The sequence below is a fragment of the Meleagris gallopavo genome, chromosome 4 (assembly GCF_905368555.1).
Source record: "Meleagris gallopavo chromosome 4, MGAL_WU_HG_1.1, whole genome shotgun sequence".
In the NCBI taxonomy this organism is placed as follows: domain Eukaryota; kingdom Metazoa; phylum Chordata; class Aves; order Galliformes; family Phasianidae; genus Meleagris; species Meleagris gallopavo.
In genome coordinates, this window is record NC_139407.1 from 60,543,556 (window position 1) to 60,570,535 (window position 26,980).

The window sequence follows — 26,980 nt, forward strand, 5'->3', positions numbered from 1 at the left end:
CCACATCCCAGCTGGGCTGTGCAATCAACAGGAAAGATAAGAAGGTCAAACAGGAAGAGCTGTGCTGGAGTCAGCGCTGAGCGGAGCTGAGGAATGCACAGAGCTGCCTGCTGTTTACGGGCACGTTGGACATGGAAAAGGTAGGAGAACTCCTGTGTTCTGTCTACATGTATGTCTTGCTGTCTTATAGGTACTGTGGTCTAGTATTTGATTGTAGATTTACTGTCATTGTGTTAGAATTTCAGCCACTTAAGGGGGATAATCTTGATATCTTGATCCTCTTTTGTACCAATAATGAAGTGACTGAAGAACGTATGTATGTGATCTCTCACAGTTATGAGAATCTGCTGGAGGCTCCTGTGCTGTTCTGAGCAGGACTTCAGGAGCTGAGCTTCTGTTCTGTGATAGAAGTGCTTCTCCTGCTTGAGCTGCCACAGGCCAAACTGTCCCATTTAGCACTCAGAGTAAAGTGCTTAGATGCACTGGTGTCTTTTATAGTTTCCTAAAAATAATCTTATCTTTCGTTTGAATTATCCAAAAACTTGTGTATTTTTAGTCAGCAATATTAGTTCTGAGTCTACACTATCAAAGCTCAGAAATTTTGGATATACTGAGCATTTGAACCTGAAGCGTGAGTGGAAAGTTTACTTCAGTGCTACTGGAGTGAGAAGAAAATGAATCACGAGAGGGTTAAAACTTCTGAGGGAAATCTATTTTCAGACTTGAAGCTTGCTGGGACTTGTTTGTAGACAAAACATGAACAATGATACTGCTTGCAACATAGTTTAGTTATCAATTCTTAGTAAACTAAAGTGACTTAGGTGATAAAGAAGTCTGTCTTCCATTTTTGGAGGGCACTCAGATGCCTAAGTCCATGTGACTTTATCACAGATTTGCTTTACTTTGCTTTACTTTGCAGTGAAGGAGGAAAGCTTGCTGTTTTAAGTGTTGCTTCTACAGCCCACAGTATGAGTTCTGTTTTTAATTCACGCCTATGATTGAATTTCAAGCAGATCAAGGCTGTCTTACTCCAAGGATAAAGTTCATAATGGTGTTATAAGATATTTTTAGTCCAATAAGGGAGATGTGAGGTAAACTTGGGTTAGGAGAAACAGAAGAAGGAATAATAAAAAAGCTACTTGGCCATCAGATTGAAAAGTGACTTAGGTAGACCATATTACTACTACTAGTAATACTAGTACTACTTCTACTAGTAGTCTAAGGCATTGTGTGACATATGCATAAGGCATGCAGGAGACAAAGCAGTGCAACAAGATCAAGGATGTAAATACAGTTGAATGTGCTTCATTTGAGGATAGTACAGATTTCACTAGCTGCCTCATTTGGTCTGCAGTGCCAGAGGAATGCAGCACAGCATGAGATAAGTTAGGGCTGCTGGTGCTCTGTTGCATCAGGTGCAGAAGAGGCTGGAGACTTTTAAGTGGAACAATTGCCTGTGATCAGCTAGAGCTCAGGTGAGCTGGGGAGGGGCAGGTAGTAGCAGTTGCTCCTTTTCCTTAAAGATGCACAAGAGGAACAATGACAGCAATGCTGTACTGTCCATGAGGTTCCCAGTGTGCCTGAGTTGTCCTCTTGGGATAAACTGATTCAACGGTACACTGACTTCTGGATTCTTTAGCTATTTCTCACTTCTACAGCACTCCCATGTATCAGCAAATAGTCCCTGATTCTCAACTCTGGAAAACTAAAATGATTATGATTAGTACTAGTAACCTGAAGTTAGGTGTTAGAAAATTTGTCTTGAGCCTCTGAAAGGGCAGGTGATCAATGAAAAGGAAATACTGCATTTTGTGTGGATTTTGGGGAAAACTTCAAATATCACCTATTTCATATACTCAGTACCTTTCTCATACTTAGAAACACACCTTTAAAGACACAAACAGAAGATTTTCAGCAGATGTTATTAGTTTTTTCTTCAACTTGCTTTAATTGGAAGATAACGGAAGTGATAAATACTGTGTTCCTGTCATCCACAATTCGTATTAAAACAGCAAAAATGAAGGAAAAGCCCTCAACTTTCACAGTCAGGGAAACGGAAATGGTCAAGATATGCTTTTTCTTCTGCTTAGCTATGTTTTGAAAATAGATACAGATTCTTTGAATAGAGTCAAAGAAAAGGAAGCAGCAACAGAGGAAGAGAGCATGATAATACAAACCTTCTATTTAACTTCCAGTAGGGAAAAGAAGAACTGTGTGTTTGAAAACAGCTAAAGGCAGGACTTTCCAGCTGCTGTGCTTGGTGAGAGGGGGAGGGGAAGGCAGAATGTCCTTGGGAGCTTCATAAGCTCAGCCTTGTGTGTGTACCTTTTGAATAGAGGTTGGTTTGGAAAAATGGAAAGTTCATTAGCTTTCTTTGGCCAACATCCTTCATAAATATTAATTTCTCAGTTGAGCCTCAAAGAGCAGCAGATGATCATTTTCTTTAAATTGTAAATAGAATATTTTGTCAGTGCACTGAAGTATAGATAGTTGGAACTAGTTATAAAGGACAAACTAACTACTCAAAGTATCAGGAAAAAAAACTTTAATCAATTTATTCCCCATCTTACATTTCTTGCATCAATGGAAAGGTAGTTTCCTGTAGCAACAATGGTAGAAGTTAGCATTATACACTTATAAGAAATCTCTGAGAGTGACACAAGCACTGAAGATCAATGTTTTCTAAATCTTAGAGTGGTTGAATATTTTCCTCTGCTTTGGTGTTTCTGAATCTTTCAACTAGTGTTAGAACTATCTGATAATGGACAAGAACGTATCACCTCAGCCATTAATGTTATAATTTTGCTCCTTGGGGTAGTTATTGTTCACCTTTTTCTATCATGTTAAAGGACAAAGATGCGATGCAAAGTTCAATGACATTTTTCTCATTTAGGACTAGATTTGTATCCCTTAAGATAAATGTAGATGCTTAGAGATTGTCCAGCTTTAGGGAGTCTATTTACTATCTTGTTCTCAGTACTTATATGGAGGTGCACAAGTTGGGTGGCTGTTGGCTAAGGTGAACATTAAAGATGGGAAAAGAAACTGTTGAGCTGAATATAGCTGTCAAATATCTTTGAGATCATAATTTTCATTCTGTGTATTTTGGAAAAGACACAAGAAAACATTGCTCAGAACTCATCATTTTGCTTTTCTTTCTTCTATTGTTTTTTTTTTTTTTTCTGTTGGCCTAGATTCTAACATGCTATAACTACTTAAGCAGATCATATCCATCTTGATTCATTCAAAAGTTCTGCTTGTTTTTACCTTTCCAGCATTGTCCTCTATAAGTAGGATTCTGAATTAACCTATTTTATCCTTACCACCATACAGACTCTCAAGCAGAAGACAGAAGTTACTGTAGAACAGAGTCAAAGCTGTGCAAACACATCCCTGCCTTGTCCTGCATTTCAACCTGCCTTGGCATACAGCTGGAGGCTGATTCCACTGGTCATATGGGCCATTAATTTCTTTAGATTTACAGACTCAAGTCATGGCACTTGTTAGGGATAGAAGTGTTGGAAGATCTTTGTTTGAAAGAGAAAGCTAGAGCAACAAGCTTTAAGATATCTCATAGTACTGCAAGAGAAGGGAGAAATTTCCAGAGTGGTCTGGGAATAGATCATAAAAGGACATGAGATTACTCAACTTACTTGTCTGTGTTCTGGAAATGCAGCTTTCCATCATCAACTTCAATTTAAACCAATTTCTGCTGGAAAACAAATAGCAGTGGGAATTTCACAAAGATTACAAGCTCAGTATACTTATTATGACAGCAACTTGTTAACAAGTATGTGTAGAATAAGCACAGAGCAATTTGGGTTCAAGTTGAAGTGACAGAACTAACAGAAAATCTATCCTGAGGCTTTATGAAATCAATCAAAAAGGTACAGGAGAGTCTACTGAGAAAATGAATCTCCGTGTCAGTGGGTGACACTGTCTTCAAAAGTCAAAGCCTTTGCAGATGCACTCAATGCCTAGTTACACTTTTCTGAAACTAAAGCATCTTGTACCCAAGAACTGTGACTTGCAGAATGTTTCAAGTCAGCACCTTGTAAAAGAAGCATGGAAGCTTGCAACTAGTGCTCCACATTCATTTCTATTCCTTTTTCTCAGTGTTCATGCCAGTAACAGTGTTGCTGCCAGGCAGCCTTGGGCTGCAGTGGATCGGGTGCTGATTTACTGCAAGGAAAAATTCAAATGCTTGTGTACCAGACTTCCTACATTGAATTCCTCCAGAGGATTCATTCTTTAACTGGTTTCAGTCTGCTCATTTCTGTCAAGCATGCAGTGTCCATTCTTGTCACCTTTAGAAAATGATGCTTTTCCCCTGCATTACCTTTGTTAATGTGAATGATGCTCTCCTTGGAGGCTTTGCCTTAAAGTTGGCCAGGAATAAACGATGATCATTGGGCATACACTTCAGGGCTTGCATTGTTGCTGTTACTCAAACCTACTTCCAAGGTAAAATATCTTTATTAAAATGAAGGTATAAAAATGAGGATATGATGTCTATAAACACTTCAGATTGCCTGCACCTGGAACTTGGATATCTATCAAAAGTTATTTCCTAACAGCTGGCTTTGGGAAGCATTCTTTTCTTCTTCCCATCACTATTATATCTTCAGATTCTAGCAGCAGCAGAAGAGCTTTTCATAACCAACTGCTGTTTCCAAGCACGTCTTTCCTTCCTTGTCTTCTTGAATAGCTGATTCTAGCTCAAATGTCCCCTATAACAAAGTAAAAATATGCTGTTGTTGTCATATTAATTGTGTTTTCTGATTTATATTCCTTTTATTCTGTTTTTTTCTCTTTTGTTACTTAATAGGATGAGTTATCAATCCTGGTGGGCTGTGAAATAACAATATATATTATAATGAAAAATAACTCCCCCAGGAGATGAAAAGCTCTTGAATATGTGCATGTATAGTGAGATTGTTCTTAATGCATGTAATGATTTTTTTTTTTTTTTCTCAGATTGCTGATAATGTTTATTGGATCACTGTAAGGAACTGCAAATAATGTCAAGTTTGGCAGCTGGAGGCAGTGTGTCTGTGCTCAGCTCTAAAGCCACCATGGAGGTGGGGATCCCTACTCCTAGTCTAGCAGAAAAGCAAGACAGCAACCTTGAGAGGAAAGAAACAGAGCAGGGAAAATGTGTGCCTGACTGGATATGTGAGGCAACCAGTGCTACAGTGAGCGCTGCCGGGGGCGGAGACAAGACAGACGCACTGCAAGAACAAATGGGTAAAACCTCCATCTTACCCTGTCTGGTTACTCTGCTCTTGACTTTTCTTTGTGTTTAAGTTGATGGATTTTTATTTATTTTTTTAAACATCCCTTGCTCTGAGCAAACAGAAAGCTGTCATGTTTTTTCTGCTTTTTCTGTGAAAAGCAACAAAACAAATTGCTGTATTTCTCCTATGCTGAACAAGGTGTTGTATTAAACGATCTATACTGAAACTCAACTTGGGCAGACAATATATAGAAATAGTTCAATAATTAGCCTTAAATTTTATTCTTTTATGGCTTTTTTTCTGAGGCAGAAAAATGCTGTGCATATGTATTCTTAGTTTTTTTGTCTTTGTCCACATAACATCAACAAATGCTCTGAAAAGGAAGATATTTTTGCACTCAACTATATTACAAGCATTTTTTTTAAAGCAGAGCAGAAAATTTTTTAGGATATATATACCAATTTCTTTATAAGCAACGCTTTTGTCTATAGCACTGATGCTTAAGTGGAGGTCACTACTTAGTATTGGTGTAAATGAAGAGAAAATGTCTGAATCTTGTTCTTTCTCAAACTGGATGTCAGTTTTTCTTTCCTTCAATTCTCTGCTATCTTGAAACTTCACATTAAAACAATAAAATAAAAATTTATTTACCTGGTATGAGAAAAATGATCGTAGTATCATAGAATATCTCCGGTTGGAAAACATCCTCAAATCCAACCTCAACCTGATCTTCAGATATTTTTCATATCTTTAGGGAATTGTACAGCAGGAAGTCGAAAAAAATTTGTGCTAGTACTTTTCCAGTGTGTCAAATGACAGTGTGGTTTGTTTTTATGTGGATTTTGAAAATGCACTTAACTGTTCATTTATTTATCGTAATAGATTATCCACAAAATGAAAAATGCATGAATGTCAGTTCCAGAACCCTACTCGGTCAAGCTGAGAATTTTCCAACTGGTAAGATATCTTCCTTTACATCTTAAAAGGCTTTCTCATTGCTTTTCTTGAGACAACTAAATAAACAGTGCTTGCAATTGTCATTCTTCCAGCCTTGACATTTCATGTATGAAAGTATGGAAGTATGGAACTTCTATATAAAATTTGTTGAGAATTTCTCATAAAAAAAGTAATTTAGTAACAGCTCTGCCATCCTCAAAGTAAAGATGATCTTTCCCAGGCTCAGATGGAACTCCTTGTGTTCTAGTTTGTCTGTTCCTCCCTGCTGGACACAGACAAAAAGCCTGGCCCCATTCTCTGAACTCATGCACTAACATATTTATAAGCATTGATAAGATCCCCTCTCAATCTTCTGCAAGCTTAACAGTCCCAGATCTCTCAGCTTTTCCTCATATGGGAGATATTCCAGGTCCCTCATCATCTTTGTTGCCCTCCACTGGAATGTTTCTAGGAGATCCATGTCTGTCTTGAACTGGGGAACCTAGAACTGGAAGCAGTATTCTAAATGCGGCCTCACCAGGGCAGAGTGTAGGGGGAGGATCTCAACCCTGAAGCTGCTGGCCACGTTCTTTTTAATCCTGAGGAGGATTCCTCAGGATACCATTGGCCTTCTTGGTGGCAAAGGCACGCTGCTAGCTCATGGCCAACCTGTTGTCCACCAGAACACCCAGGTCCTTTTCTGCAGAGCTCTTTTCCATCAAGTCAGACACTAACCTGTACTAATCACGTAGTTTTTCCTTTATCTTGGTTTGTACTACTCAAGAAGCTTAACTGAGAAACAGCTCTTTGCCATGCTTGGTTTATCTTCTGAAGTAATAGAGGTGATGTGTCAGATAACCATGAATTTTAAATTAGCATTAAGAATTGTTGTAATACACAGTGGCCTTTTTTTTTTTTTCCTGCGATTCTAGTATGTTTGCCTCGACTTTAAAAATATGCACAGGAAATCTAGGCATGTTCTTGATGTCCATAGAGCTGTCTTTTTTGATAAATTAACAATCTGCTTGTTTTTTTTTTTCCTCTTCTCTCTTCTCCATCCCCAAGTTTGACAGTTGTTGTACAAGTTTTCTACAGGCTTGCAGATCCTCTGTGTAGCTGAGACCTCCAATACAAAACTGAGAAAAATCTTATGCTTTGTGCTAGATCATTATTTCTACTGGAACAAGTCAGCCCATACATCAGCTCAATTTTCCGTGTCTGCTTCTCAAGTTATAAAAACGTTTCTTAACATAGACTACTTGATTTTTGAGGGATTTTCTGGTTCTACAAATCTGATTCTTCATGACCAAACTTTAGAACTTTAAATGGATATTCTTCTCCAGATATCTCCTTGAAGCTAACAATGGTGAGACGCAAGAGTGGATGTCCTGATCCCAGACTCCAAAGGCAGCTCAGAGGACAGCTCCGTCTTCTGGAAAATGACAGCAGGGAAGTCACAGCAGTTTTCAGTGTAAGTGAATTGTTTTGGAGTTGCCAGGTGCTTTCATTCAGAGAACACAGCTCCATGCTGCTGAACTCATCTGTGAGATGCTTGGGTTCAGTTTCCATTTAGCTGATGTATGCTTGAATCTGAATGATCAGAATTTCTTTTTGCTTCTCCAAATCATCATTACAAATATCAAATCACTGAAAGAGGTGGTAGCATTGAATTTATGCAAAATAAGCCCGGCTAAGTAAGATATTTAAAGGTTTTAACCAATTTTTTTCTTCTTTGAGTTTCATCACAGGAAACTGTTTTTGTCTGCTTTATTGATCTGCCCTCATACTGGCTCTTCACTTCAGTTTCCAGTTGCATACACTCATTTGGCATGTAATTTACCTGGAAAGAACACAGCCAAAGAGGAAGTCTGAAGGAGAGTAGTATAAACATTGGGCTTCCTAATGCTAGAAAGCTATAGGTTTCTATAGGAAACTGCACAGAAGAGGGTTAGCCATTTTTTATAACTGTCTTTGATTTGTTTTTATATAAAAGCCCTGTTGTGTACAACCAATGAGGTTTACTAGAAATACAGTTTAAAGTCTCCTTTTTCCTCCCAATGGAAAAAGTAGGTTGATACAATTTGACCTTTGGTGTTCTTTTTCCCTGTCCTAGACTCCATCCCTAGGAAGCCCACCACTGACATCTTAATTAGTTATGACTTTATGACTGTCTTAGATATATTTGCTTCTATGTGATTTTTTTCATGAACCCTCTGTCACCAGCCTGCTGATTTTGTGGCTGAGAAAACAGTCTGTACTCCTGCTGCTCTGATCCTGCTTTTGTTTAGGAGGAGATGGAGGAAGGGAGAGGGGTAAGAAGGGGAAGGAAAGAGCATACAAATAGACTAGAGTTGTGACCGTATTAGAAATAGACTTGGGAAAAGGACTTTAAAAGAAGCAAGATTTATAATAAGTTTCCTTAGAATGTTGTTTTGATATTCAGCAGTGCGTGAAGCCCTTGAGGCTGAGATATTTTAGCATGTGTTGGCAATTTATTAATAGATTTCAGGCTCTTGTTAATATTTAATCTGGTGAAGTATTCACAAGATCAAAGCAGTGATGAGACATGCCTTTCAGAAGAGGCTTGAGGTGGACATTTATTTTCAAAAAGGAGTTACTATTTAAATCTGTTCATGTTATGTGAATTACAAACATTCAGATTAATCAGAGTTAATTTGGAGATCTTTAAAAATCTTTAAAATTATTTAAGTAATAAACAGTGGATCAAGCTCTGTTTGTGGGTGTGGGTTTTTTTTTGTAAATAACAAAGTGTTTGATAGAATTTTTTTGTACATTCAAAATTGGTTTCTATTTTTTTTTTTAAAGATGCTCTTCAATTTTGTGATGAGTCCCAATGATGTTGGTCCCAGGGGACCAACAATGAAAGGTACAGCAGTGGAAAATGATACAGTAAAATGACACCAGTCAGCTATGCATCTGACTTCCGAGCTGCTGCTTCAGATACTTGAGTCAAATTTGGACAGTTCTATTTTTCTGAAAGATAACACCCCATATCATCAGAGAGCCCCATTTTTAAGCAGCTAATGTGCAGTTAGCTTGTATATTAACAGTCTTTGTCTAGAATGTATGTTCAAATATACATTTCTTGCACTTATTTGAATGTTGATATAGTTCTCAACTTATAAAATTCAACATTATAACAATCATCATTGCTCATCTTAGTTAAATTCACAACTTACTGTCTCCCCTTAGCAACATGAACTCTTACAAATGAGGAAATGATGTTAATGTATATTTTTAAAAGTAGCATCCAAATGTTTTTCATTAGTCTTAACACGTGGAAAGAATGAACTAGGGAATGACTGTCCCATATCTACTGTCCCACAGGATCAGTGCTACACATAGCAAGTTCAGATATAACAAAGAGCATATTTTAATATGCATACAGAACTCTGAGGTGTTCTGCAGAAAGATGGTGCAGATCTAAAATACTTAGGCTATGAAGCTTAAAAGTTAAGCTCAGTTGACTTAGATGTTTTTAAATGTCAATAATAACAGCAACAACAACAAAAAATCCCTTCTGCTATTTACTGTTAAAGCCCTTACTTTTGGCAAAAGCAATTCCTAAGCTGCAAATTGCTCTGGGCTAGGAGGGTATCCTTGGAAAGTAATGCTGGATTCTTGCCTGGCTTTCACGCTCCGTATAGAGAATATTGGCCACTGTACAGAAGCAGATCTGAACCAGAGAGGCCTTCAGTCTCAGCCAGTCCTACTTTCTCTGTAAATTAACCTCACTGGAATTGTTGGTATAACTGTTAAGAATAAATCAAATTAAAATTTGGCTGGCTGTATGTTGTACATATCTGTGGAAGAACAGATATCTTACATAGGCAAAATCCTGGCTGACTTTTTTAAACCTCCTTAGTACATTGTATGTAAATGTGTTAACTAGTGAGAAATTATGCTCAACTCTGGTAAAACTATAATTAAAACGTTGTTTTTTGATATTTTTCTTTAGGAGCTCTCTGCTAGATTGCTCTCTATTCACAGTGATCAAGATCTAATAGTGGTAACATTTAAAACTTTTGAAGAAATATGGAAGTTTCGAACTTACTACTCATTGGGTAAAGCTATTTCCCCATACAAATATGCTTTTTTTTTTTTTATTCCTCTGCACAGAATTTCTGTTTGTGAACCTGCTGAAGAGTACTTTAAAATTCTTTAAAATATTAACTCCTAATAGTGATAAATAATGTGCTTGAACTTGGTACTGGTGACAAGGCAGAGACATCCCCCATCTCAGAGAGACCCTGCCTTTGTCCCAGTGCTAGGTAACAAATGTCATCTTCCAAGCTTCAGAATAGCACTTCAGTGACTGCTCATCCTTCCTATTCATTGTAGCTTTAGACTCAAACTATTAGCTAATGTTTCAAATCCTTTAAATAATTTACCAACTACCGCATGCTGATTATTACAACCATCCCATATGTTCCTGTAACTGTGATATAATTTCAAAAGCCTTGAGCCCTAATATAAGGGGATCCAGTTTCCAAGATCAAGCACTGTTGTGATTTACTTAACATCGTCTCTGTCCCAAAGAACTTACTGTCCTGAAGCACAGTAGCTGCTTAAATTGGCACAGCTGATTTGGGCAATAGGTTTATGATGGATTATATTTTGAAATTATTTTCAGTTACCTGTTCATATCGGATGCTAAGCACCTGTTGTTCAAAGTTTGCTAGTGATTACCTCTGTTTAACCCTAAATCTTTCAAATATGGCTGAACTATGGGGAACTCTTGTAAGGATATGGTCTGTTACTTCAGCAATAGTAGGCACGAAGAATTTCTGTACTGCTCAGAGGTAATATGTGACAGCTAAGCACCTGAAGTATGAAGTGATGTATGTATGTATGTATGTATGTATGAAATGTAATGCATGAAACTCGATGAATGAAATTCTGCCATTATTATGTAGTAACAAGAGTTATGTATTATGGGTTAAGCAACAGTAATGTCATCTGAATGCATGCCCCAGTCTCAGTCTTTCTGAAAGTTTTCTTATATAATATAGTAATACTGCAAGGAAAACAAAGTCTTAAGTTTTTTTCCCCCTAGGTTTTGTAAACCACTGCATGGAAAACTTATTCCTAGATCAATCTTTCTGGCTGTATTCTCAAGAGGAGGAAGAGACAGGCATTGAAGTCTGGATAAATGAAAAATCATTAAATTTAATGTACAGAAGTTTGCTAGTACAAGAAGGTAAGGAGGATTCTTTGTGCAAAAGTTAATTTGAGAGAAATATTTTTCTTTAAAATCCTACAAGCAAATCTTAAAACTCACTTTAATAGTTACTGAAGTTGAAATTTAAATGTTTTTAATGTATGTAATAGAAACACAGAGAGAAAGGAACAAAAACAGAAAGAATTCAGTAGAATCAAAGGCGGATTAGTGAAAATCATGTACAATTGGTCCATTAATTGGATGCCCAAAGGATTAGGTAGGGATGTGCATTTCAATTTACTTAATATTATGCTAGACCCTGTAGACATAAAAGAGATTACAGATAGTTGCCAGGCTCATGTGCTTTTCCTAAACAGCATCATCTGATGCTACTGTGAGGCAGGATGCTGGGGTAGGAGGGTTGTCAATCAATGTAATAGAAAAAGTTCTTGTATCCTTTAGAGAATATAAATGCATATATCCAGGTAATCTGCTGCAAAATATTGCAAAAAGAAGGTGATAGAGGATTCTGTGCTTTATAGGATGTTGTTGTACCAAAACAGAAACTAGACAGCAATGCATGAAAATCTCTCAAATAACTGGAAAGAAAATATCTGTGAAATCTCAGATTTTCAATCTTTAATTGAATACTGTTCTTGAAGCAAGTTTTAAAGCTTGTATGACACAAAAAACATTACATAAATTGCATCTGCTACACTGCTTTCTTTTTTAGGGGCATTTTTTGTTCTATGTCCTGACAATCTGGTAAGGAAGATAATGGCTACAGACTGCAAAATAAACACTTACTTTGAGACTGGGACTTTTACTACCAATGTAGCAGATGGATCTGTGGATGGTGACATGACTATGCTGTCTAACGTTTCTCTGGAGCCTTTGATCCCTTTTCATCAGTAGGTACCTGACTCAACTATTTTATATATGTTTCATATGCATGCCCCTACATTGAGACAGAGATGTCTCTAATGGCAGCTTGTTGTGTAACATCCCTTTTCCATTAACAAGGAGAACAAATGCTCTATTTTCTTCCATGCTAAGTAACTGAAATTAGTTTCAGATGCCTGTAGTGCAGCATTTAAAGAAGGTGGTTTACATTCTTTAAGTTGGATACAGCCTTTTTTTTTTTTTTCCCCTACAAGTAAAAAAGAAAAAAACCTTTGAACTACTATCACTCTAAGTTGTTATTACTCAAAATGTAGCTGTATATGAAGTTTACACTGTTGAAATTGAAAGATACTGATTGGGAGAGGTGAATCTTGTTGTTTTTAAATGGATTTAAAATATCACTGCTGCTGTTGCAACTTCTAGTTAAACGTTTCATGCACACTAAACTTTCTACTTTCAGGTGGTTTCTTAAAGTATATTCTGATCCCATTGATGTTACGTACAAAACTGAATCTAAATCCATCAGACAAGTTGGTAAGATGTTCCAATAAAATATCAGCATTTTAGAAAATTCACTTACTCTATGCTTTCATTAGGACACCCTCTCAAGTGTTCAGTATCTTTTTTTCGTTGTATTAGGATGGGAAAACAGCTTTCAAATTGCATTGTGGTCAAATTAGTGAGGGCATAAATCTCTGTCTATGACAAAGGAGTTTTACTAACTATATGGCTAGACGTGTCTAATTTGAGTTTAAACTCTGAAGGCTTCTCTCCTTTTTGTCCTAAATATTGTGTAAAGCCGACATGCAAAGTAGAAAAGAGTAATTTGCCTCTCTAGATTTGAAAATAAACTTTAAAATAAGAATATTCACTGATGTAATTTTTGTGCCCTTTTCACATGTACTGCTTTATCTAATACTGCCAGAGAAATAAAACTCATGCAAGTGGGCTCAGGTTAGAGAGTAAATATGGATTATTTTCTGCCATATATGTCTGTCTTAATACTGCATGGACTGCTATATAACTGCATTTTATCTAATATTGATTTTGTAAGTTAGTTCAGAAGCTTGTGCTTCCCTCAAGAAGTGGGGAAAAGGGACTTAAAGAAATTCCTACTGTCATTCATGATGGAATAGATTACAATTTTGAAAAGATTTTAGACCTTGCCATCTAATGGCTGGGAAATAGCCACTGTGAGCTTTATGTTGTGCTATTCACAACTTTAATTGCTTAAACAAAATTTATCATCTTTAGATGCTTCAAATCTTGCTTTGTTGGATGTACAACTGAGGGATTCCAGGAAGGTCTCTTGCTAAGTGCATTTTTCTGCTAAGTTGCTATTCTATTAAATGCATTGCTAAATTACTGTATCTACTGCAAATGTTATTTGTCTATCTCTTTATTACACAGCAACAGGATCCTGTCTAGCTGTGATGAATTATGATAGTGCTGTGCCTGAAGAGATTAGTTTCCAGGAAGGGGACAAAATTGAGATCCTTGGCTATTTAATTGAATGCATGGAATGGTTTGTTGGAAGACATTTGTTTACTGGCCATGTAGGCTTTGTAAAGACAAGTCATGTTAAACTGGATTTACCTGGAAATAAGTAAGTGACATAACTCAGAAAACAAAAGAGGCTTAGTGTACAATTAACAAATGTCCAATTAGAAGACTGGCATGGTTAGGATGGTATTTTACAGATTCATAGTTAAAAAGATTATTGTGGTGGAAAGAGACAATCAAAAATGAAATGCTCACCCATGTCCTAGTTTCACAGTAGAAAACTCCAATAGGAGGAATCTCTAGAAAGAGATCCTTCCCCAGTGGCAGTCAGCCCTTAAATGGGGTCTAGGAGGCCCCATCTGTGTAAGTATGATTACCATTACCAATAATGAACACAACAGAACCTGCAAATCATGCATTAGAATCTCCAGCAAAATCAAACTTCAGTGCCACAGTGAGCTACTCAAACCAAATCTTTTCTCTGATTTGCTCCTTTCTTTGTTAGAGCAGACCTGGATTTTCTTAAAGCAGAAGAGTTATCTTTTTTCCCAAAAGAAAAAAATGTTGAAGAAGTGATACATTTGTTGAAACAAACCTCTATAACAGATGTTTGTTCTGTGTATAGAATAGGTAAGTGTGAGTTTTGCTCATTTTCACTATACTAGTTATATGTGAATTTCCTCTATCCATACTATAAGTAACTTTTTTCTCTTTTAATGAAGTTCCAGCCATTTAGCTACTTTGAATTATGCTGGCATTCTGTTTGATCACAGAGATGGCATTTAAATAATCTTTGCTACTTTCCTGCTGATGCATGACTTCCCTGCAGAGCATGTACAAATCCTCTTTTGTCCATTTTCAAGTGAATCAAACAGCAGGGTTTCCAAATGCTGCTGTTGAACTGAACAGATCTTCAAGCATTCAAACGTCAAGAGTGGTGCATTAGACAAGACAGCATATTCAGCTAAATATTGTCTGCTTCATGTTTTTCTCAGGAAAGGTGGCATGATATTGACAGCTAACGCAAACATACACCTCTTCATGTTTTATTTAACTATCAAAGAGATAGCAAAAGAAATAACACTGTTAGTTGCACCATCTCTCTAAGCACTCATGCTTGACATAATGTAGTTGAGACAATTGGGATTTCCTCTTTACAGACTTAATGTAGGGCAATCTGACAGACCTGTCTCACTGAGCTGACCAGGAGCAGCAATTTCTTATCCTGCCACAGGTTGATCTGTGGCCATGTGTACGTTTGCCAAATATCTTACAGGTTTATCTTCATTAGTGCCATCTGAAGAGCCCATAGGTCCCAACGTGAAAGGAGCCAGTGCTGAAGGTTTGACTCATGCACTAGCTGGATTTTGCGAGTCTGTGTGCATGCAGACAATAACTTAGGCATGCCACACGTTAGGTGCAGAACACAACTCATGTCAGTGAGCAAAACAACTCTCTTACTTCCTCTCTCAAAAGAAAAACCTAGGAGAAAAATTTTAGACCTCTGCTAGATACTACAACTGTCTTCTGAGCTTAATGGAGACTTGCTACATCTCATCTCTTTCCTAATCCTTAAAACAGCCATCTTTACCGCTTTTTTTTTTTCTTTTAAACTGTTCAGTTGGTCAACATAACTTGATTTACTGAAAGCAAGTGTGACCTGAGTAAATATCTCTATCAGTTAATGAGACATATTTATTTACAAGCCCTTCCTCAACTGGACATTCAGAGCATTAAGATACAATTACTATTGTAAATATCTGTGACATTTGGGCAGAAAACTCAGGAAAGTATTTAGAGAAAAGAGATGCAGAAGTAAATAGTCAACGAGAGGTGAATCACAAAATCTAGTAAAATGGCTTTCTAACAGCTTAAATAGTCCTAGTTCTGTGAGCCTATGTGACTGTGTAGATATCCTTCATGAACTTAGTACCACTTACATTGCATCCAGTGTATGCACGACACTGGATATAATCCCGTAATGAAGTATGGAAACTGGAATATTTTGAGAAATATTTCCCACATAAAATAGTAATTCTGAAACATTCTACAGGTGTGCTATGCTAAACACTTAAATCTAGGTCTATGGAACTATAAACAAAATTGGAAGATGCATCCCTTAAAATAACAGATATATTTAGGCACATTTCATCTGAATGTTGGAATGGTCACAAAGGCCTGTAACTGTTACCTATACAAATTACCAAAAACATGTTTTTTCCTTGGGAGTGGTGGTAAAATTTCTTTCAGCAGTATTTAAGTATTTTTGTACCTGATTTTGGAGGTGGAGGGAATGACTGTATCTACACTGCTCCTTTGTAAATAGGCAGTATATGCATTCAGTATATGCATAATGCAGCAGCGATGCATCCTACATGTAGAACAATTTGACTTGAAGATTTAAATTTAATGCTGTATGCAAAAATCTCCCCAACATGCTCTGCAATGTTAGTTGTGTGGCAGTGATAACCATGCAGAAAGCAGTGAATATTATATATGGGAGGGCAAGTCCTGTAGCATGTTAGCTTTGGGTCAGACATAGGAAATTCATCCTTTTTAAATTTACAGGACACATCCAATTTTTCCACCACAAGGAACTGAGAAGTCTTATTTTAGGATATTTAAGGCTGAAAAAGAACCAAGATACCATAACTTGCATGGCTTTTTTTTTCTTTCTTACAGACCAATTAGAAGAACAAGAATTCCAGAAAACGTGTGAATGTGGTAATAAATATGCATATGATTTCAATATAGAATTAATGTTACTTCTAATTTTTTGCTATCTTTGCCAGCTTTTCTCTTTCTAATGTCTTTCCACATTCTTACTTTTTCTCTCATTGCTTCTCTACCTTTTTACTGGGTTTTGCTGTAAGATGTTTTGGGCTTTTACAAATATTAAATGCCTTTCTATCCAGTTGACCTTGCCATCTAGTTGTCAACTGTACAACTTGTTTTTACTGCTATGACCACCCCACACATTATTGTTTATGAGACACCTAGGAAGTGTGTAGTTTAAATTCCAGCAGATTTTCAGTTTGCTAGAAAAAATCCCATAAATATATTCCCCAAAGGAGATACTTTCAGAGTGCAGAATTATTTCTAAACGGCATTTAGCTGCTAAGCTGTTACTATCATTGCATTATTCTAATGCCATTTTTTGTATTTGATTCTGGTGAACAGTTCCAGAAAGCAAGTTCCAAGGAAAGCTCTCTAAATCTGTACCTTCAATAAGCTACTGTTGGTGTTCAGCTGTTAGCTTTACACTATGATCACAACCTGATAACAATGGGGAAACTGAAAAATGATGTCTTTTCTTTAAATTTGGACAATAACAGCAATAACACTATAGTAGAATTTAGATCAATGATCACATTGATAGCCACAAACATTGTAATTGCATGCAGAAAACCTGTACCAGCAAAGCAGCACCTGCTTCAGACTTCAACAGTGCAATTAGCTCAATTTTCACCATCCCTGGCTAATCTGCCTTAGTTTCCTAGAAGAATTTAAGCATAATTTATTCCCATGTTCACACTTAGGGTTCCTTGAGACCTTAAATCCTTTCTAAATTCATGCCCAGATTACCTTGGGTCATTTATCCAGCCTCCAATTCAGACCTTGGACATCTCCAGATTCTGGTGATCCTTCTGCTTACCTTGTCTGAATTGTAATTCTCTGACAGATTTCTCTCATAAATACACAGCGAAAACAGAAGATATGGACCAAAAGTGTATATTTTAAGTATACACTCAAATACAAAGTAGTTTGGATCAGCTTAATAAAATAGATTTTGGTGATGGGGCATATGTGAAACAAGCATACTGATGAGCAGTCTGTTTACATGTGGCAGGTTCCTTTTATTCCCCATTCCTCTATTTCCCATACTTGTTCCTCTCTGACACATCTTGATTTCTTTTTCTCTAGCTTTCATTTGTCTCCCTAACATACTGCTTTCCTAACAGCTAGTGTTTTCATAATGTCTTCTACTGATAGATAGCCCTGTTGGTCTAAGAAAGACCTTTGCGTGTATATACACATTAAATAGTGACCTGTAATTTATTTTTGAATTTCAGAAATTCCATGTCTATATTCTAATACGGTAACCACTAGCAAGAAGAATGGCAAGATAGAAGAATTTGTGGAGAAGTTCAAGAAATTAGAGGTCACGCAGGCAGAAGGGCCAGCTACAGAAGGAAAGGATTCTGCCAGCTCTTCACATATGGAAATCTTTCCTTCACCCAAAGGACCTTGCTTCTACATATATCAAGATGATGGTCAAAAATCTGATGTCTTTGAGTCATTGTTACTTTTCTTAAATAGCAAAGAGTATGAGAGTGATTTCAAAAACCTGTATGATTTCTCTTATACGTTCATTAATAGCATGTTTTATGGTTTTTCAGAGGAAGATGAACTAGTCAGTTTTTTTAGTTTAGCAAGGGAATTAGCAAAGAAAGCAGGTATGTCATGGGCACTAGCAAGGCTCTGCTTTCTCTTAGGCAGGCTGAGTGTTAAAAAAGTGAAGTTTTCCCAAGCTCGGGTTTATTTTGAGGAAGCTTTTGGAGCAGTAGCTGGAGGATTTAGCGATTTGTACTTTATAATTGCTCTTTACACAAATCTAACAGTCATCTACTTGACACAGAAGAACAAAGAAAAATGTTCTCATGTTTTTGACAAGGCTACATCTCTTCTCATGGGAATTCCCAACCACATTTGCAGTGCTGACCTGGAGTCAGATATTCTAAAGTATGCTCTGAAGAGGACGATTTTGAGCCAGAACAAACATGCAGAGGCTAGGGCGTGCTTTTTACTGGCAAAACACTATGCTGCACGCAAACAACATGAAGAGGCACTTCCCTTCCTAGAAAGGCTGCAACTGTTATCTAATGACTTGGGTTTACAAAACAACTTATCTAAAAACTGTTATTTCAAACTAGCAGAGTCCTACGATGAGAAGTGTTTGCCACACATTGTGTTAAGCTGTGTAAAAGTCTCCTCTTCCCAGAACTCAAGTACTCTAATGGATTCCCTGAAAAGGATTGATTTAGTCATCAGAAATGCTCCCAAACTCTATGGCTTGAGAAAACTCAGACAAATACTTCCATCTCAAATTGCACCTTACCTCACACAAGCACTTTCCTCTGCATTTACAAATGAGCAGCAAGGACTATGCAGCACCATTTATCTTAGTTTAGCAAAACTGTACAGCCACCACAAACAGTATGAAAAAGCCATCGTTTACATGATGAAAGCCCTGGACTCTGATACTTCTGCTAAGCCAGAGGAAACTATTAACTACTTGGTTTCACTTGCTTGGTTATACGTTCTTTACAGGCAGTATGATGTGGCAGCAACCATTTTAAATGCTGTTGTGGACTCCTCGTGGAGCAATCCTCAACAGCTAGGTGTTGCTTATAACATGCTTGCTATTGCTTTGAAAAGAACAAACGATACCAAGAAAGCTGCTGAAAACTGCTACAAAGCTCTGCGTCTTTCTGAAGAAGCCAATATGACTCATAACCAAGCTATATCCCTGGCTAATTTTGGAGTACTCTGTCTGCATGCAGCAGCCAGTAAGCTGGCAGAGCATTATTATATCAAAGCAGTGAAGCTGTTTGCCAAACTTCCAAGTATGGACTGTGGTCAAGAGTTTATCCAAACCCTCCTTCAGTTGGGACGTTATTATGTTAGTAGAACTCAAAGAGAAAAAGGAAGGTTTTATTATGAATGGGCATTTTTAGTTGCAATGGAGATAAGCCATCTGGAAAGTAAGTGCTGGGGCTTTTGGGAGCAGTGTTTGTTATAGGGGTGTATTACATTTTTTTCCTTAAACGATGTTTTATTTTCTGTTGTTTGACAGCTATCAAAGTGATTGGAATGTTTGTTCCATTCTATAATGGGGAAGACATAAATGCATGTTTATTTGCTCTTTTGGTACTTTTTAGGTTTGTCAGAAATCATGAGATGGAGAAAATGTACGTGTTAAGAAACAACTAAATAGTTAAAAAAAAAATAAATCCAGACACTTCTATGTTCAGTAATACTGATAACAGCTATATCACTGGTAGTAGAAAAAGAACTAGACTCAAGTTAAATACATGAAAACAAGGGTAATATGAATTAATTTTGCATAAAATAGTTCTATTTAGAAGAACTATGTTATATTTGTTTTTGCTGCTGTGATTTAGGTAACCTAAACATTAATGGTAAAAGATTTATTTTATTCTGGAGATAAACTTCTAGCTTTTGTTAATTTTGATGAGGTTGAGGAAGTTGCTGGTGGAATCTTTTTGTCATTGCTTCTATTTTTATTCACTGACTGTGCTGGAATTGTGAAACGATAGGATGAATTATTTTAAAGGTAACTTGACTTTCATTTTAAAATAGAGATTCATAGTACTGTTGTGTGTCTGTTCCCTTAGGTCAACTTCAAGCAATTAAACTGCTGTGTCAGTTCTACAGTACAGTTGTTCCCAATGAGGCTCAGTGTGTCATCTACAATGAGTACCAACTATCTTTAGCTAGAAAGATGTCCAATAAAGTTCTGGAGGGACAAATTTTGGAAACCATTAGTCAGCTCTATTTGTCTTTAGGAACAGAAAGGTAAGATATGCTGAATAACTTTGTTTTTATCCTGATTTGAACTTTTATATCACAGTGAAGGATCTCAATCTTTGCAGTAGTAGTATATGACCAATATTTTTCACTTTGTTTTGCTAACATACTTCACTATAATGGAAGCTCCTACAGTAGTGGAGACTTCTGGTCTGCTTTTTAATTTATTTATTGGTCAAGATTTCAAATTAGCTGAAACATGTAGAACGTTTAAAATAGGTGGAAAAAATTACTGCTTTGTGTGCAACTAGTGCATGGAATTTACATGTGCTAGGACTCTGGTTCCCAAAGACCACTGGTTCTGTGACTTGAGAACACTATTGAATAATAGCAGGCATTCAGTATGACATTAGACACAGCCTGACCTGTTCCATCTGCTGTTCTGCGTTATGGATTACTATATGCTTCTACCTGCTGTGAAAGCAACTTTGCTTTTAATGGTACGTTTTAAAATACTTATTTTGTTTGTGGAGGAAAATGCATTGGGTCGAGGCAATGGGAGTCTATCACAAGATGGATAGGGAAGGATTTAGTAAATAAATCTGGAGCTCAGCCAATCTGGCAGGTCTTTCCAACACAAACTGTGAGCACTTCTAAGAATGCTGTGCCCTTCCAACTAAAGAAAAGACTCACCAATGGTCTTATAATTTGGGTGCTTCACTCCACATCTCACCTCAAAATTTTGTGCAAGTGTGGATTAGTCTGAACCTTGCTCAAGCCACAGCCTAGGTGATACTTAGAAAATATGTATTTCAGACATTATTTCTTTCTGAGTCTTATAAGAAAAAGCGGAAACTACACAAGAGTTTAAGATGAGGAATTTTTTTCCCCCCATGTTACCTGATAACGATCTAGAAGAAAATAGACCAAACAAAAGAAAGAAGAAGAAGACTGAGGTGCTAGTTACTAACAGAGGATAGTTGAGAAATTGTGGTTGTGCACTGAATGGAGGAAATATTCCTTTACATGAACATAAAGCTTTTCTAATTACGAAGACAAACCTTCCTGATTCTGAAGAGTCACCCTGTGATGAATAGTTTTTACCCCATTTCAGGGCTTACAGATCAGCTCTTGAATATACCAAACGAAGTCTTGGAATATTTATAGATCTCCAGAAAAAAGAGAGAGAGGCACATGCTTGGCTACGGGCAGGAAAGATATATTATATTCTGAGGCAGAATGAGCTTGTGGATCTCTATATTCAGGTATGTTATCAACACAGTTATGCACATGTCATTGACATGCTGCAGGTGGCATGGTTAGACTGTGTAATTTTAACATTCCCAGAGATTTTGCCAACTGACCTTCTGAACACAACACCACCATTTATGTACTAAGCTTAACAGCTGAAAGTCTGAGTGTTATCCTGTGCTGTTCCATTTTAATCTGTTGCTTGACTTCATGCAGATTCTGGGTGGTGAACTTTACTGCCTGTTTCAATGCAAATTCTGTGTTCTGTGCAGTTCTTCATTTTATTACATCATTGTCTACTAGGTCTGCAACAGCACAGCAAGCATATCATACATGCTTGCTATATGCTAATGGGTACAGATACTAATCATTGCAGGCTGGTGGGCCAGATCCCCAGGGAAACTGCTGCTACAACTGTTGCTGTTAGCAGACTGTAAGATGGCCTGAAGGGGTGATCTAGTCCTTATGACTGCTGATACAGAATCATCCAGTGTCTATCAGAGCCACACTGCAGCGTACATGTGAGCCTTACAATTGTCTGTATTGCTTCCAGCCAATCGTGTAGGTATTTGGCAAATTACTTCCTGCTTTTGTAAAGGGGTTAAAAATATTTGTCTGCTGTAAGGGAGAGTGCTGCCTTGTAGAACAGGGTGTGTGTAGAATTTGACCTTAATAAGATCTGAGTCTTGGCTGTTTGAGTGCTTGGTGTTTGAGTGGTAACAAAAATATGATCATAAAATAAAAATAAACTGAGACCCACTTTTTAGATGTACAGCTTCCAAAAATATGGTACAACAGTTCTTAGGGTGTCTGAAGCCAAAATAAGCTGAAAAGGATCACTGCTATTGAGTTGAAGTAGGGAGCTGGACTTACATTAATGTAACACAATTTGAAAACCAGAAATCACAAAGCCAAAGCAAGAGTCATCATGCTTTGTGTGTAAGTCCCCTTTCCCATCAATATCATCAATATCAGTACTGGAGTGTCCTGGCAACACTCATTTGCTTTGGAGCAGATGCATACATGCTTCCTCTCCCAAAATCCTTCATACTGATGCAGTATATACTTAGTTTAGAACAGCAGGATAATGGAGCTGTGTTTATTAAAAAAAAAAAAAAAAAAATCTATCTATATATATATAAACTGTTCAATTAGCTATATCTAACTTGTACTCATAATTTATTCCCATGAAAATCTTGATCTTAAATTTAATATTTTGCAATTATCGACAGCACTATTGGTGCCCTGGTGTAGTTTTTTTGTTTGTTTTTGTGTGTATGCTGACCAAGCCAGCAGAAGACTATTGCCAGAGAAAGGAAGACCATACCCATTTACATGCCCTGGTTCCTATAGTATCTTTTCAACTTCGAGCTCCTTAAAAAGAGGGTGTATCAAAAAAGACAAAACATGGTGTCAACAAGTATAGCTTTTCCTACATCTTAACGAGAAGAGTCTTTAACAAAATCATTTTTTTTTCAATTGCTAATATTTATATACATTCATTTATTTTAAACAAAGAAGTAACCAAAACTTTCTTTTACCTAATTCCATTTTCAGGTTGCTCAAGATGCTGCTCTATGCACAGGAGATCCAAACTTAACAATGGAATTGTTTGAAGCTGCTGGAGACATATTTTTTAATGGTAAATGGGAAAAGGAGAAAGCAGTGCCTTTCTACAGGGTTTGTGCATTTTTTTTTTTCCTCCACTGATAGTTACATGCTTTTCCACTTTGTAACAGGTGTTCTAGAAGTCCTCTTAACAAACTTATTGAGACTTATCTTATACCCTAATGTTAATAGATTTCACCTGTTTCAAACCTTTCTTTTGGGTTTAAGATGTAGAATATTCAAAAAGTAAAGCAAAAGTTGCTTGATGTTCCATCAATGGAAGTTTGTCAGTACACATCTTGTGGTTCTGCAATACCTCAGCTGCTCTTATGCATTTCAGGACAGGGCTCTTCCCCTTGCTGTTGAGACTGGTAACAAAAACACTGAACTCAGATTATGCAATAAACTGGTGGAGTTGCTGGTGAATCTAAAGGTTTATGAGGAAAGCATGGAATATGCAAAAGCATCTCTTATGCTCAGTGTAAATTTAGGTAAGACAAATTTCAGTTACATCTGGATATTATAATTATCTTCAATTTAAGGCAGAATTCTAAAAATGTTTTCTTCTACAAATTCTGTCAGAGTTACTGCCAGGATTTCATAATAATGCTATCATTGATATTTTTGCCTCTTTTCAAAAATGAACAACTTATTGCTGCTCCTTCAAACTCTAAGATCATACAGAAAATCTTTAGTACAGCACAGAATTAAGCCTGGGATTCCATGCCCAAATTCAATGTGCTTTCTGACAGGCAAGCTGTAATACTCGTGAATTTTGTGCCAAGAGGCTTTCAAGTGTCAATGTGCTCTTTTCAAATTTGCTAGTAGCCTTGCTAGCAAGCACACCTAGGAAAAAGTAATTAAAAACAGTATGGCCTGTTTCCAAAACAATATTCTTTGAAGTTTTGAGAACTGTTCAACTGATTAAGAATGGTCTAATTTCTCTGTACCTGCACAGACCTGTCATTTTTGATCAGTCTGATTGTTGGTTTTTGTGACATAATTTCTGATAGAAAGTTTTTACTGAAAAGGATAAGGGAGCTTCTAATCCCATTATCTTCTACATTTTCAAGATAATCTACTTATATTTCTGTAAATATGCACAGTACGTATGTATCTATACACGAAAAGTATACGTGTATGTAGTTATTTCTTAAGAAAATCCCAGTGTTGGTGATATACAGCAGTTTGAAATACAGAAATTTTGTGGGATTTCTATTTAAAAGAAAGAATAGCTTTAGGGCATGCATCTATTGAGGTCAATTAGTTATATTCAATAAAATACCATGTAGATATAAAACAAAACAAAAAAAACCACCATAGACATTTATTGGTTTGAGATAATTTGAATTCTTTGTCTCTTTGGTTTTATCCCAATTCTTATCTCATTAGGAAATCAGCTAAATGAACGAATAGCTTACCATCGGCTGGCTGCCATCCATCACCATTTGGGTCACTGTGAACTAGCTGAACACTTCTATTTAAAGGCTTTGTCCCTCTGTTCCTCTCCTCTGGAGTTTGAGGAGGAAACTCTGTACTACGTCAAGGTGTACTTGAACTTAGGAGACATTATATTCTATGATCTTAAGGTAAAAAACACTAAAAACTGCTGTGGAAAATGATTATACATAGCAATGTTTTTTCATATCATTTTACTCAATCATTATTATGCATTTAGAATCTAAGTAATAATGTGAGAGAACTTACTGAAGTTCAGTAACTATATTTTTCTGGTGCATTAAAACTGAGCTTGGGTGTCCTCTCACACAGCTGTACTACAGGGAGTGCTATCTTTCTTTCTTTTATTTCAGGATCCCTTTGATGCAGCAGGCTATTATCAATTGGCGCTCGCTGCTGCCATGGATTTGGGCAATAAGAAAGCTCAACTGAAGATTTACACAAGACTTGCAACAATCTACCACAACTTCCTTGTGGATCGGGAAATGTCTCTCTTCTTCTATCAAAAGGCAAGAACCTTTGCAACAGAGCTGAATGTTAGAAGAATAAATCTAGCTCCTGATCAGTGTTATAAGAGTTTATAAGCATCTTTGAAGACTAAAATCTTACTACAGAAGTAACTGCAGAAACGCTGCACTCATTGGAGCATGCAGGATGTATTGTTTCATACAGCACATGCCGTGAGTGAGATTTTAGCATCCCAGGGGAAACTATCTGTTTTTGTTATAGTGGACTGCATTTCATTGTCTCTAAGATACACAGTCTTGTCCTTGCTATTTGAGGTTCAGCCTGTAAACTAAAAAAAAAGAAAAAAGAAAAAAAAGTCTTTATTCTTTTTCACTATCAGTAAAGAAAAACCTATCTGTTTTTGTCTAGTTGCATATTGGGAAATGATAAATATATATATGAATGAAAAGTATTTAATAAAGCATTGTAGAGAAACATTCAGCACTGACTTTCTTTGTACGACCTTGTTCATACATGGCCTCACTATGGAATATTCTTGCGTAAACACTTCTACGTCATCAAGTAAACTAGATATTTCAGAATTGGTTTGATCAAGTTCCTCAGCCCAGCCATCATCCCTCATTTATCAACAAACTCATCTACTGAATAATGTAATTAGCCCAGAATTCTTGAAAACACCAATTAGTGTCCAGAAATGAAGTCTCCAGCAATATATATATTTAAGTTGTATTTCTGTTCATTTCAGCAAATGTATGAAGGCTCTCCTTCTCTTTTCAAAGACATTTTTAATTGACCTTTTTCAGAGCTGTCAGCATTGTCTGCAATGACTTAATACAGAATTTTCTGCCATGTATCATTGCATTACAGTGAGAAAAATGTACTCCTTCACATTTGTTGCAAAAATACATTGTTAATTTTGGAAGTAGTTCTAAATCTTTGTTCCTCAAAATATTTTCATATCAAAGCTATATGAGAAATGACATAGTGGATTATGTTGCATGTATTAAATATGCATGTCTAAGAAAAAAAGTCTGATAAAATTATGCATTCTGAGAAATTTTTAAATCATCTCTCCTTTCTGTAGAACAACTTCATACAGAAACAGGTTACTGGGTTTTTAAAAGACTTTATGAAGAATAGAAGTTTCTATGGAAGATGTCAGAAATCAGCTGGGAGTTGTTGGCTACATATTTTATGTTATCAAACCTGGGGAAAGCGAAAGGTGCAAGAAAAAAAGTATATTTAAACAACTTATATGTTCTGGTCTGGTAGCTATAAATTCTCATTACCTTGGTTCTTTGCCCAGGAATCTTGCTTTTACTAAAAAGTCATTCACAGCAGAATGAACACTTCTCATTTATGCATTCAGATATCTGACATTTGTCATCTCCCTGGCCTTGTGAATTCTTTATTAGTTTGTTGACTTCTTCCACTAAAGAAATACAGTATGCTTAACTATATGAAGATAGATGACACTTAGGATACTTTCTAGAGAGATGGGAAGAGTATCTTCTTCCTGAGAGCTACAAGCACTACTAATGCAGCAGATAGTTGACACCGTCAGAATAAGTATCAAGTACTTATAAGAGAAAATTTGACTATCTAGGTATACATGAAAAATCTGTAGATCTGTTTTTGGCTCAAAGGACTAGAAAGTGAATTACAGATTCATCTCTGGCCGCTTGGACTTAAGCTCTGCATATCTGGTAGTTCTAGAAGGCTTCTTGCATGTTAAGCGTATCTCTGGTTTTCTATTCCAACACTGTAAAGAGAACTTATATGTTCCTGTGTTTTCACTTTCACACAGAGGATTAGATGCTAAAAATTATGAAAGTGATAATCTATTGTTTGTAAATATTTGATTTTAAAAAAGAAAAAAACA

The 26,980-nt window shown here is 36.6% G+C and overlaps 1 protein-coding gene across 3 annotated transcripts; it reads left to right on the forward strand.

The window, feature by feature from the left end:
- Positions 1-26,980, forward strand: SH3TC1 (SH3 domain and tetratricopeptide repeats 1). Of its 3 annotated transcripts, XM_010710496.4 has the most exons (18): positions 1-140; positions 4,978-5,247; positions 6,120-6,194; positions 7,517-7,644; positions 10,153-10,258; positions 11,251-11,394; positions 12,089-12,266; positions 12,719-12,792; positions 13,669-13,864; positions 14,267-14,391; positions 16,444-16,485; positions 17,835-19,526; positions 20,181-20,361; positions 21,428-21,578; positions 23,122-23,244; positions 23,513-23,663; positions 24,565-24,761; positions 24,984-26,971. In XM_010710496.4, the coding sequence occupies exons 2-18, from the start codon at positions 5,022-5,024 to the stop codon at positions 25,212-25,214; spliced, it is 4,020 nt and encodes a 1,339-aa protein (XP_010708798.2). In that variant the 5' UTR covers positions 1-140; positions 4,978-5,021; the 3' UTR covers positions 25,215-26,971. The 3 variants fall into 3 exon arrangements, 2 of the variants coding, with proteins under 2 accessions (XP_010708798.2, XP_085079665.1); XR_014883233.1 differs by lacking the exon at positions 24,984-26,971 and having other exon boundaries at positions 23,518-23,663; positions 24,565-24,707; XM_085223539.1 differs by lacking the exons at positions 23,513-23,663; positions 24,565-24,761 and having other exon boundaries at positions 24,984-26,980.

Coding starts and splice junctions, on each gene's coding strand:
- SH3TC1 (XM_010710496.4), top strand. CDS start 5,022: ATGTCAAGTTTGGCAGCTGGAGGCAGTGTGTCTGTGCTCAGCTCTAAA. Junction 6,195..7,516: donor AGCTGAGAATTTTCCAACTG/GTAAGATATCTT, acceptor ATTCTTCTCCAG/ATATCTCCTTGAAGCTAACA. Junction 23,664..24,564: donor TATGCTCAGTGTAAATTTAG/GTAAGACAAATT, acceptor TTATCTCATTAG/GAAATCAGCTAAATGAACGA.